General features: G+C 18.5%; 1 protein-coding gene across 2 annotated transcripts in view; it reads right to left on the bottom strand.

Annotated features, from left to right (window-relative positions):
• Positions 1-13,897, bottom strand: part of Bm12386 (Uncharacterized protein) — a gene marked incomplete at both ends in the record, with an annotated part of 51,292 nt that overhangs the window by 14,767 nt on the left and 22,628 nt on the right. Inside the window, 7 exons of one of the 2 annotated variants that reach the window (XM_043076166.1) lie at positions 2,598-2,743; positions 7,557-7,643; positions 10,892-10,972; positions 11,069-11,149; positions 11,389-11,817; positions 12,181-12,273; positions 12,825-12,905. In XM_043076166.1, the coding sequence (XP_042932100.1) occupies positions 2,598-2,743; positions 7,557-7,643; positions 10,892-10,972; positions 11,069-11,149; positions 11,389-11,817; positions 12,181-12,273; positions 12,825-12,905 (998 nt within the window). The remainder of the gene's footprint in view (positions 1-2,597; positions 2,744-7,556; positions 7,644-10,891; positions 10,973-11,068; positions 11,150-11,388; positions 11,818-12,180; positions 12,274-12,824; positions 12,906-13,897) is intronic. The other variant, XM_043076167.1, reaches the window with a different exon arrangement.

Genomic DNA, 13,897 nt, shown 5'->3' with positions numbered 1-13,897 from the left:
TCAATTATATGATTATTGTATATGGTTATTTATATGAATTATATGATTATTGTATATGATTAATTATATGAATTATATGATTATTGTATATGATTAATTATATGAATTATATGATTATTTTATATGATTAATTATATGAATTATATGATTATTGTATATGATTAATTATATGAATTAGATGATCTATGAATTATATAATTATTGTATATGATTAATTATATGAATTAGATGATTATTATATAAATGAATAAGAAAAAAAGAAACAAATAAAAATCAACTAAATAATATATACGTAGAAAAGATTGGTTAGATGTAAAAAAAGTCAATATTTTTAAATTACTTCACTAGTTTTATAATAATTTGTAATTATGTCAGAATTAAAACAATGATTTAAATATACATATAACTTACTGATTCTAAACTACACAATATGATAAAATAAACTTGGATGTAAGATGAATTATTGAGATGCGGCGTACTGTAGAATACAGTATGATAAAATTCATTATACCGTAATACATATCTACAGTATGATAGAAATTTGGGATATATATGTCTTTACTGTCAAATAAAGCTTGAATATATAAAATTATTCGTCAAAAATGGAAAGAATTTTTGTGAAAGAGCACTTTTTACCATAACTTTCTAATAAACCTTTAGGTTTTCTAAGATTAGAAAATTAAAGGTTCGTTTATTCAACATCAGTATTTATCTTTAAAGTTTCTAGAAGAAGGAACGACCTGTTGACATAATTACTTATCTCTAAAGTGAAAAAATACCTGAAGAAAAGGTTGATTGCAGATAGTTATTCATTTTCCTCCTTCCCATTTCCCTACCCCTCAAACCTGTTTGTTTTCAACTTACCGTATCCATATGCAAAAGTATAAGTTTTAAAATTAGTTTCTCTTGAGTTTTTCTTAAGATTTTGAACAAAAGCATATTTTATTGAAAATGTTAAAAATTTTAAGAGAAAAAATTTAGCTAATAAAATTGTAAACATAGTAAATAAACATTTACAGAAGCAAATTTCACTTATGTAAAAATCGCATAAACATAAAATTTATCTTATTGAACATCCAATCTTAATTGCATCAAATGTGGCTATTTTCTTTTTTTCATTAAAGGGAAAATAATTCAAAATTGCACTTCAATAAAAAAAAGAAAATTTTACAACTTTCATTTGTAATTTAAAAAAAAAAAAAAAGGAAAATAAAAATTAGAATTTTTACGATCAAAAACTAAATCTTACCGCAATAAAAATGAAAAAAGCTTAAATTTTATTTTCACTTTTCCCATATTTTTCTATTTAAAGTGCAGTCATTTATAGGATTGCATTAGCTAAAACTTAAAAATATTAAATTCAATTTTTGTCATTATTAAAAATATCAAAAATTAAATATTAGAATATATCAAAATTAAAAATTAAATTCAAAATAAATTCATGATTAAAGCAGTAGGTGCGAATTCCATCCTTCTATATTTTTTCCTTTCATTGTATTTAAAATGTTACCTTGTTTTTGTTTTTTTTTTTTAATGCTAAATCATTTGTAAAAATGTTTTACAATTTGTTGAATTTTGTTTTTTTTTTTCTTTTTTTTTTTGTTTTTCGAATGACATTCAGTAAAAATAAAAAGTTATTTCAATTTTCTATGATAAAACACTTTGCTTTGTATCAAAATTGTTTTAGAATTAAAAAAAAAAAAAAAATTAAAAGGAAAAAAAAAAATTTTTGTTAAATGATACATTCATTTCTATGATACTTTTAATATTACATACACCGTTTTCTGTCAATTTTTTGCTACTTTTTTTCTTCAAAAAATATCAGAAAATAGAAAAAAAAAATTTTAATTAATTGTTCGTTTTTTTTTTTTTTTGTACTTTAAAATTATTGGTAACAAAATTGTTATCATTAATATTTTATTATTATCATTTTTATTGTTACTTTTGCTAATGTTGCTGATAATAATCTAAAAATACTGTTAGTTTCATTGCTATCACTATCTTCATCTTCTTTTTTTCGTTAGTAACATTGTTAATTTTGAATTAATATTTACTTTTAAGTTTTTAATATTATTTGATACTATCATATCATTATCAGTATTGTTATCATCATACTATTATTTTTGTTCACCTTTTACTCTTAATCCTGATATCTGATTACCTTCCATAATTACCTAAAGAAAAATGCCTCATTAAAGTTAAAATAATAATATATCACATTTAAGGCTTAATTTAGGCTTGCAAAAATTGAAAATTCAAGATCGAAAAATAAAAAATTTGGAGGAATCCAAATTTTGGATAATTCCTGGATTAATTAGTAACTTTTTAAATTTAATTACTAACTCTACTTTTTAAATTCAATTTTAAAAGCCATATGAGCACAATTTAAATAATTAAATATTTTGCTTCGCAAAAATGTTCCTTCCATTCAGATATCCATTCAAATTTTATATGTCATTTTCCTATTTAATTCTATTTAATTATTCAACTTCTTAAGTTTCATTTATCTTTATGTAATTTTCACTAAATAATTAAATTATAAAACTATTTGTAATTTTTTTTTAAAGAAAAAAAAAAAAGACTATTTAAAAGTTTGCCTTGGTCTTATTGCACCAGATCCTCCTCTTTCATTGCTTTTGTGATGATCAATGATTGTTGTTGTTTGAAATGTTTTCGTGGTACCATCCATCATTGAACTTTTCGATTCTGCTATCTTACCGGAACTTATCGTTTCAGGATGCTTCTAAGAATTTCAAAATTCATTTTTATCTATTTTGTTACTGTTGCAAAAAATTATAAGAAAATTTTATAAATGTATTTACATTAATTAACAAAATGAAACTGTAAACAAAACTAATTTCTACAAAATTTTAATTTAAAAAAAAAAAAAAAAAGAAAGTTTTTTAACATTTTTTTATCACCAAAACTAAATCTTTTTTTTTTTAAATTAAAATAAATTTTTTTTTATCACCAAAAAGTCATTTTTGTAAAAAACAAAAAAGAAGAAATATGGAAAACTGTAATAATCGATTGAATAAAAAAAAAAAGAAAGAAAGAAAAGAAATCTTTTATAATAACTGCAAATTTTTGAATTTAGTTTAATCGTTATAAATTTTTATATGATATAATAATTTTTCTTAACTCTTCTGGTTAACATCAATTTTTTAAAAATAGACTAAAAAATATCAAAGGAAAATTTTTTATTTCAAATATAGAAATTTATGATTGGATAAAATGATCGTTTCATCTATCTATCCGTTAAAGTATAATGTATTTAGAGAATGTAAGAAGTTTACATTTCAGAATTTAAATGAATCACAATTTCTCGACATGAAAAAGCAACAATTTATTGCAAACCATAAATTTTGCCTTTTTTTTTTTTTTTCTTTTTTGAATTTCTTTGATACATTTATTAATATTATAAGCAAATTTGAAATGCAAACATTAATCTTTCGCTCTTTTGTTGTTGAAATTTTTAAAATTATATATTAATTAAAATTTATGCAAGTAAAGTAATAAAAACTTGAAATCATTATGGTTTTAATAATTCACAAAAGTTATAAACAAAATTTCATTTCGTTTATCAATTTTCCTTTTTGTTTTTTTTTTTTTTTAAAGCACAATTTATAAATTGATTAAAGTGCTTGAAATGATGATTCAAATCAGACTAAATTTTAAAATTCTAAAAGATTGAAAAAAATTAAATGATTAAATAAAACAAAGAAATTTATGCAGCTAAAAAAGAGATCTATTATTAAATTGAATCATTTTAATAAATTCGTTAATATTTGTTATCAATTCAAAAATATTTATAATTTATTCAAGCATTCAAAAAGATTGGTTGCGTAGAAATATTTGAATAAACAAACGATAAACAAAAATAAACATATGTTAAACGATAGTTGGCTATTAAAGAATGATAATTGGAATGAATTGAAATGAAATGAAATGAAATGAATTGAAATGAAATGAAATGAAATGAAATGAAGTGAATTGAAACGAAATGAATTGAAATGAAATGAAATGAAAAAGTTTACGATTGGATTGAAAGGAATGAAAAATGAAAGAAATTGGCGAATGATTCATTTTACATAGAATCTTTTTTTTTCTTTTTTTTTTTGATTTTTTTTTATGACTAAAACTGATAATTTTATTCTATTCTATTTGAAATATTTTCAGCAATAGAAAAAAAAAAAAAAAAAAAAACATTCGAAAAGTTCGCTTATTTATTCATTTTTTTTCTTTTTTGTAAACAACTTTCTTAGAAATCGTACAAATAGAAAGAAACTTTTTTTGTTCATTAAAAATTAAAATTATAGAGTTTTTTTTTTTTTTTTAAATTTTGAGAACTTTAATAAATTTAATAAAGTTTAATTTCTAACAATAATGAAAATTTAAATGTTTCATTTTAATTCAAAACACATAATGAATAATTTAATCAATTTATCAAACTTATCAACACAATTTAGCAATTAAAGTTATTTTAAGTATTTCAATTAGAACAATTGCAGTTCAAAAAATTTTCAAAATTTTTTTTGTTACAGCAATGGAAGTAAATTTAATTCTCTTTTTTTTCCATCCAAAATAAATTTGATAATTTAATGAATGAACAAATAGAAATAATAACTATTATCCTTATTGTTGCAGCAAAAAAAAAAAAATGATTTGAAACATTCATATTGTTTGGAAGCAAAGAAAATAAATTAAAATTTTTCAATTTGAGAAAAAAAAAGAAATTATTCATCAACAATTCACTGATATAATCTTTTTTCTCCCTTTCCCTCTCTCTCTCTCTCTCTCTCTCTCTCTTTTCATTTCAATTCAATTATTCATTTCATTTCCCTTCAATGGATGAGAATTTAGAATTGTAAAAGATTTAACCGATTTGTAAAAAAAAAATATAATTTTTTTTATTCCAAAAAAACAATCTTTTCTCATGAGAAAATTTCATTACAAAAGCAATAGCATTTCGTACTGTAGAAAAGAAATGGGTAAGAATGACGGGTAAATATTTGCCCGGCTCATCTTTAAATAGTAAACAAATGCTATTGCTATGATTGTACCAATGATTGAACATTTGTTGTTGCAAATTTATAAATGAAATAATATGTTTATTTATTTATTTATTTTGAAAAAAAAAAAAAAAAAAAAAAGGAAAAAAGAAGGCAAATAATATTAGTTTAAAGTATAGAAATTAAAATTGACAAATCAAAAATAGAAATAATTATAAATTTTGATAAATTAATAAAAAATAATAAAATTGAAAGAATAATTGTATTATGATGATAATATCTTATTTACTAGCACATAATAAGTATCAGGAATAATAATAACAATAACAATAATAATAATAGTAATGATAATGATAATAATAATAATAATAACAATAATAATGATAATGGTAATAATAATAGTAATAATAATAAAGATAATAGTAATAACAATAATGATAATGATAATAATAATAAAAGAATTAATAATAACAACAATAATAATAATAACAGTAATAATAATAATAGTTCTATATTCTACAGTGGGTATGAATTTTTTTTAAAAAATTTAATAAAAATTTTTTTTTTTCATTAAAAGAAAATAAAGAGCTTTTTAAGATATACCTTAATTTATACTTATAAAAAAAAATTTTTTTTATTAATTTCAATCTACTTTCTATATTTCATTAAATTTTTTTTGCTTTTTTAATGGAAATTAAAATAAATTTCACAAAAGTTTTTCTTTTCTTTTTTTTAAATAGTATTTATGATTGCTATATTGTAGTGAAATTGTAGTAAATGAATTATTATAAATTTCTTTTTTTTTTTTTAAAAAAAATAATTAAAATGTAATTATGTCATGGATAGCTTACTTTTTAACATTTAACATTAAATTTGTCATAAGAAAATGAAAAAAAAAAAAATTATAATTCGTTTCAAATAAAGTTTTTATTTCAAAAAAATAAAATTTCATATTACCACAATTAAAATAATTTATATATTTAATAAAATTATTGTAATTTAATAGATGTGGGAGAAAATAAGAAAAATTAAAACGAAAAAAATTTGATTTATAAATTAATACAGGAATTTATTTTTTAAATTAAAGTAAAAATATTGTTTATCTTTTTTTAAATATTTATTTTATCATCAACTGTTAATAGTAGTAAATTTGTTCCATATTATTTGAGTATTTAAGTGAAAATATATTTGAGTATTTATATAATATTGGGTATTTATATAATATTTGAGTATTTATATAATATTTGGTATTTATATAATATTTGAGTATTTATATAATATTGTATTTATATAATATTTGAGTATTTATATAATATTGGTATTTATATAATATTTAGTATTTATATAATATTTGAGTATTTATATAATATTTGAGTATTTATATAATATTTGAGTATTTATATAATATTTGAGTATTTATATAATATTGGTATTTATATAATATTTGAGTATTTATATAATATTTGAGTATTTATATAATAATATTTGAGTATTTATATAATATTTGAGTATTTATATAATATTTGAGTATTTATATAATATTTGAGTATTTATATAATATTTGAGTATTTATATAATATTTGAGTATTTATATAATATTGGTATTTATATAATATTTGAGTATTTATATAATATTTGAGTATTTATATAATATTGGTATTTATATAATATTTGAGTATTTATATAATAATTGGGTATTTATATAATATTTGAGTATTTATATAATATTGGGTATTTATATAATATTTGAGTATTTATATAATATTTGGTATTTATATAATATTTGAGTATTTATATAATATTTATATAATATTTGAGTATTTATATAATATTTGAGTATTTATATAATATTTGAGTATTTATATAATATTTGAGTATTTATATAATATTTGAGTATTTATATAATATTTGAGTATTTATATAATATTTGAGTATTTATATAATATTTGAGTATTTATATAATATTTGAGTATTTATATAATAACTGGGTATTTATATAATATTTGAATATTTATATAATATTTGAGTATTTATATAATATTTGAGTATTTATATAATATTTGAGTATTTATATAATATTTGGTATTTTTATATTTATATAATATTGGTATTTATATAATATTTGAGTATTTATATAATATTGGTATTTATATAATATTTGAGTATTTATATAATATTTGAGTATTTATATAATATTGAGTATTTATATAATAATTGAGTATTTATATAATAATTGAGTATTTATATAATATTTGAGTATTTATATAATATTTGAGTATTCAAGTGTTTATGTAATATTTGAGTATTTAAGTAAATAAAAACATTTCCTACTTTATATTTAAATATTTGCTTCATTTCATCTACTTATAACGCTTCGTTTAAGTGTTTTGTTTATGTTTTTTTTTTTTTTTTTTTTTTTTTTTATATTTTTTAAAATATATAATTCAAATAAATTGCATTTATTTTGCCTCATTACACTAAGCTGTTTACACCAATTGAAAATATTTGTAATTTAGTTGTAAATTGTTTAAAAATTATTTCTACCTGAGATGATGAAGAGATTACAGGTAATTGTGGCGGTGTTTGTTGAGTTTTCTGTTGTGTTGTCATTTCTGAACGTTCCTTTGAACTCTTCAAAATCTTCATTTTCTACTCTATTTGAAATTTAAGAGAAAAAAAAATTAATGAATTTATTATTATTCAAATATTTCAATTTCGTTTTTAGTTTAGTTTTGATGGAAAAAATTACTTCAAACAATGTAAAAATTATTAAATTGTTGAAATTATAAAAAAGAAAATTATGTTAAATTTGATCAATTAACAATATTTAATTGTAAAAATTAACTTTTATAAATTTAGTATAAAAATTTAGTATTTTTTTATTTTAGTATATATATATATAATACTTAATTTAAAAAAATTAAATTTAGTATATTTTCATTTGGAGTACATTTGATTTAACAAATATTTTCATACAAAAATTGATTCAACCATTTTTTTTTTTTTTTTTTTTTTAATATTACAAGTTTATATAAAATGTTGTTTTAATAGAAGTTAAAATGATTAAAAATTGATAAAATTAATTTAATGTTTAGATAAAAACATTTTTATTTGGTCACATAATTAATTTCTAAAATTGAAATGGAAAATAATAATTTTAAATTTTATTCAAAATTTTGCTTAAATATATTCTTTTCATGATGATTAATATGTCATCGAAATAATTTATTTTGTCAACAAAAAAGAAAAAAGAAAATAGTGATAATATGTAACTAAAATTTCATAAAAAATTTCAATGAAATTTATAATTAATAAAATAACTTTGTTATTTTAACTTTCAATTGTGTTAAGTGAAAATTTGAAGTTTATGAAAAAAAAAAAAAAAAATATCAAAGTTAGCAATTAATAAAATATTTGTGTGCTGCAAAAAAGTTAAAGTTATTCAGTAGTAAGTTCAAATTGATAGAAAAATGATAAGCAAGTAAAAGTAAAAGATAACTGATAATAAATGCATTCGATAGATTATAATGATATGATAAAATGTTTTATGCATAAAATAATCATTAAAAATGATAAATGAAATAATGCAGGAAGTACTTCCTATTTGGTTGGGTAAGAAATGGGTAAATGGAAAATTGGAATGATGGAAAGTAACAATGATAAAATGAATTCAAAGGGAGATTTTTGTTTACTTATCACTTTATCACCGTTAAAGTGATAAGGCATGTACAGTCGCCACATATATCTATCAAAATATATTGACAAATAGTGCAAACAATTTCTAAAGTATCAAATACTTTTCAGTTTTATACATGACAAGTAATGGAATAAATTTAAATTAAATAATTGAAATTGAATTACTTAATAAAAAAAAAAAAAAAACGAAAAGCGAAAATGAAAACATTAAAATTTAAGCATTAGGTACAAAATTGATAGAAAAAATGTTGTAATCATTTAATGGATATTTAATTTATTTAAATTTAATTTATTATTAATTTTAAATGAGTTTTTGGTCCTTTTTTTAATACATAAAATATTGAAATTAATTTAAATATGATTACCATATAGTAAAATAAAGTGAATTATATAATAGTAATTTAAAAATAGTTTAATTTTATTTTCTTCTTCTTTTTTTTTTTTTGAAAAAAATTTATTCAATTCAATAAAAATTGTTTTTAATTCTAATAAATTACTTTAAAAATTTTGATTTCAAAATATCTTACATTACTTTTATTTTTAATTTTTTTGTTTTTTTTTTTTTTTTTGAAAAATTTAATTAATTCTAAAGAATGTAAGTTTTTTTTTTTTTTTAAAAAAAAAAAAAAAAAATAAAATTATCATTAAAGAAATTTTAAAGAATTAAAATATTTGATAACCTGATAATAGCAAACTCGCCGCATATAAATTACTATCAAATTGGAATGAATTAAGAGCAAAAATTTTAATTCCTTGTGAAATAATTTGAATAAATTGAAAAGCAAAAAAAAGAAAAAAAATGAAAAAAAAAAATTTATTTTAAAAATTTTTTAAATTCTAAAAATTAAAAAACGAAAAATGAAATTTTATGAGTGGAAGTTACATTTTCAATTCTGTTTTTTTTGAAATATTTGAAAAAAAAAAAAAAAAAAAGAAAAAAATTTTCCATCATTTTATGGCTATTATGCATCATTGATAATCGAATTAATAATATTCAATGCAAATGTTATTTAAAAATTTATAGAATGTTAAAAATTTCAAATTTTTTTTCTTTTTTCCTTTTTTTTTTTTTTTTGAAAATATATTTGCTAAATTTAATTATTATATTAATTAATTGATTTTCTAATTAGCTAATGATTAATATGAACTAATTAAATAGAAAAAAAAAATTATAAGTTGTATATAAATTAATTGCAATGAATGATAAGTAATATTATATTAAATTAATTCCTGAATGATTATCAGTAAAATAATCCGGAAAATTTGCATATTATTATCATTGCTTTAAAAGCACAAATATTTTAAGGATATTTAATATTTCATATCGTTATGCAATATTAGCTGAGCAAACATTTCAAATGTTTTTTTTTTTTTGGTTACAAATTTCTATCAAACATATTTTGCTTTATAAATAATTTTAGTAAACATTAAAAAAAAAAAAAAAAAAAAAAACGAAAATTCATTTTAAATAAATTGAATTGCAAAAAATTTATGATCCATTTTTATTTCAAATCAAATATTTTTCTGTTTCATTTTTTTTTTCCTTTTATTAAAAGAAAAACTGAAAAAAGAAATACAAAATTGAAAATTTTTAAAAATATTTGATGAATTTTTTTTTAATCTAAATTTTATTATAAAAACAAATATTCTTTTCTTATCAAATTAATTTGAAATATGCAATGAATTTAGCAATGGAAATAGAAATGAACATTTTTTTTTTGATAAAAAAAATCAAAAATGTCTAATTGAAATGTTCAAAAAAATGTTGGAAAGAAAAATATTTGTAATTTTTTATGTATTTAAGTTTTTAAGTATTAAATTCTTCCGCAATTATCAAAAATTTGTATACAGTTTTTGTAAGTTTATGACAAAAATTGCAGATTTCATTATCACTATTAATTTAATTAAATATTTTTTTGATGATTTTTGGTGATAAAAAAAAAATGAAATTTATATAAAAACTATTATTACTTTAACAAACTTTTAAGTTATACTTTATATTTCTTTTTATTTTTCTTTCTGATGCAAATAATAAAAAATGAAATTTATATAAGAACTACTATTACTTTAACAAATTTTTAAGTTATACTTTTATTTTTTCATTTTTTTTTTTTTTTTTTGATACAAATAAATAAAAGTTTAAATATCATAAAAGAAAAATTTATATTTATTATAAATTTTACCTTTTCCGTTGTTTCCCAATTTGACGTACGACTAGTACGAATGCTACTACCATCGTAATTTAATTTTTCTTTTTCTTCCGGCTAAAAACAAAAACAAAAAAGCACATTAAGCTTATTATATCTGTCAACAAAATATCTCAGATTTAAATTTAATAAAATTAAAAAAAAAAAATAAACTTCTTTTTCTTGAATATCATCATGACGAGTGGATTTTATTATTGCCCACATTGGTGAATGTTGACGAACATCTTCTTTTTCCTAAAATAAAGTGATAATTTATAAATGTATTTGTGAATTATTAAGTAAGCCTAAATAATTTTAACTAGTAAATAATAATCTAAATAAAACAAACATTGATTAATTAATTAATTAATTAATTAATCATTTTTTCCCCACAAAATTTTAAATAATTAAATAAAAAAAAAAAAAGTGGTTATTATCATTAATCAAGAAATTATATTCTTTTTCTCTTAAATAAAGAAAAGAAATATTCTTACAGCAATTTCTTCATCAAGTTCACGTGTTTTTTCCAACGTTGAAGCAGTAGAATATGACGTTTTTTGACGTTTCGTATCCCACGTTTCGGATGATAACATTCGTCCTTCCTGATCCTGTTTTATCACAACTGTTGATGATGTAGAACCAACATTATCCGTTATTGGCTTTGGCTTCTCATCATAACTTGTAACATTACGATGTCGTGATTCCGCACTATCCCTTAATCCACGACTGGATTCCGCACTCTCCCACAATCCGCGACTGGATTCCGCACTCTCCCATAACCCACGACTTGCTGTAGCTGCCGGTGGTGTTATAGTAGCAGGCGGAAAATGCTTTATATCATATTGCCAAACACCTTTAGAAGTAGATGACCATACTTCAGTTTTTGTCTCTTCAGTCCACTGATGTCGATGAGGCATTGAATCCTGTGAAAAAAAAAAAAGAAGCATTCCGGATGTATCATTCCGGATATGTTACTCCGATAGAGTAGGCATTAAAATAATGCCTGGATGTAATTAGCTAAGTCTTTTATTAAGCCAAAAATTTGATTAATGAAATAAAACTATGAAATTAAATTATCTGTTCCTATTACTAAAAAATTTTAAGGCCACTTTTTCTGGGCTTTCTTTTCAAAAAAAAAAAAAAAAAAAAGAAAAATTATTGTTTGTTTTAGTTTTATTTTTATTTTCTCTAATGCTTGATTTCATTTTTTAATAATTTTAATTAAATCATCTTTTTTTTTTTTTTAAATTATATATTACTTTTTTAAACTGCTTAATAAAACAAACCTTTTCGAGCTTTTGTTCGTATTCTGTAAGCGCAATTGGTTTTTCACCTGATCGACGACTGATTTTTTGTGAATCATACTCGTAGACAGTAATCTGAAAATTTGTTTAGCTGTTTTAAAAATGGTATATGCCAATGATTATATTACAACAATAAAAAAAAAAAGAAAAAAAAAATTCTCTAAATTATCAATTTTGAATTATTTAATTAATTTAAATATTTAACAAATTTTGAAGTAAATTACTTGAATTTTTGGTAAGTTTTTATGTGTGCGCAATGAGACAATTTGAAATTTTTAGTGCTAATTAAATTAGATATTTTCAACAAAACAATTAATAACAATATTAGAAGTTATAATCGGATGAAAATTGATTAAGCAATAAAAAATCATTAAAATATATGAAATATATTTTAAATAGTTATTAATATAATAGTAAATTCTAAATTAATAATTTTTTATTTTTCATTAATTTAAATGAAAAATAAATTTTGTCTTAAATTAACATAAAATTAAATGTAAACAATTTAATAAATAATAAATTGTTGAATAAAAAAAAAAAAAAACGAAAAACGAAAAAGAAAAAATTATTTAAAAAAAATTTTTGTGATAATTATTTGTTCCAATAATTAGTTATTATTAATTTACCTGTTCCTTTTGTTGTGAAGGTGTGATGAATTGTGTATCGGATGATGATGATGATATATCCATGGTACTCTCTTCTCGTTTCTATAATTTAGGTAATTTAAATAATTTATTTTTTAATAATTGAAATAATTTGTAAATAATAAAATTAAATTGCAAAAATGATTTAAAAAATTAAACTTTAATTAAGCTTTTTTATTTAGTAAACAAGCATAAATATGTATGGAAAATTTACAGGTAATTTTATTTTTTAATTACTTTTATTGTTAGTAAAATTTAAATGAAAAATAAACACTATCCTAAATTTTATATAAAATTTAACTTTAGCATTTTGAAAATGTTTTTAGAAATTTAATTTCGTATAGTAAATATGATTTTAACTTTTTTTTTTTACATATATATGAAGAGAAAAGTAAATATTTAAACAAAAAAAAGGTTCTGATTTCATTTTTTTTTCTTTTACAAATAAAGAAAGTACAAAAATATTTTCTTATCTTTTCAACTTTTTTCTTTTTTCATTTTTTTTTTTGACAAAGAAATAAAATAACTAAGTTTTTTTTTTTTTTTTTTTTATAATTTTAATAATATTTTCATTTTTCACTTTACACAAATAAATGACAATTATTTTTCATAATTAAATATTTGAAAAGAAAATTAAATAAATAACAATTTGTTATATTTTTTTCTTTCTTTTTGTATAATTAATTATAATTTGTTATTTCCAAATTAAAGAAAAATAAATAATTTATTATTTATTAAACTCGTTTTTTTTTTTCTTTTCGAGAATTGTTCTCGAATTTTTTTTTCTCAATCATAATTTATTCGCTTCCTTCTTTTCTTTATCATTACAATTTCAACAATTACTTCTTATTTTTAACTTTTATTTTATTTCATTTTTTCATTTTTTTTATTTGATTTATTAATCAGTAAATTTTACTTTATATATTTTAAAACAATTACTTTTGTTGCTTTTTTTTTATTTTTTTTTTTGTCTCATTTAATAACTTATTACTTACTTATATATTTATTTTTGGAATAAACAAAAACGAAAGTTTGATTTGATAAAAAATTATTCT

This window comes from Brugia malayi (genome assembly GCF_000002995.4).
Source record: "Brugia malayi strain FR3 genome assembly, contig: Bm_v4_Chr1_scaffold_001, whole genome shotgun sequence".
NCBI classification, from domain to species: Eukaryota; Metazoa; Nematoda; class Chromadorea; order Rhabditida; family Onchocercidae; genus Brugia; species Brugia malayi.
The sequence above is the reverse complement of the archived record's forward strand: the minus strand, read 5'-3'. Positions and strand labels throughout refer to the sequence as shown.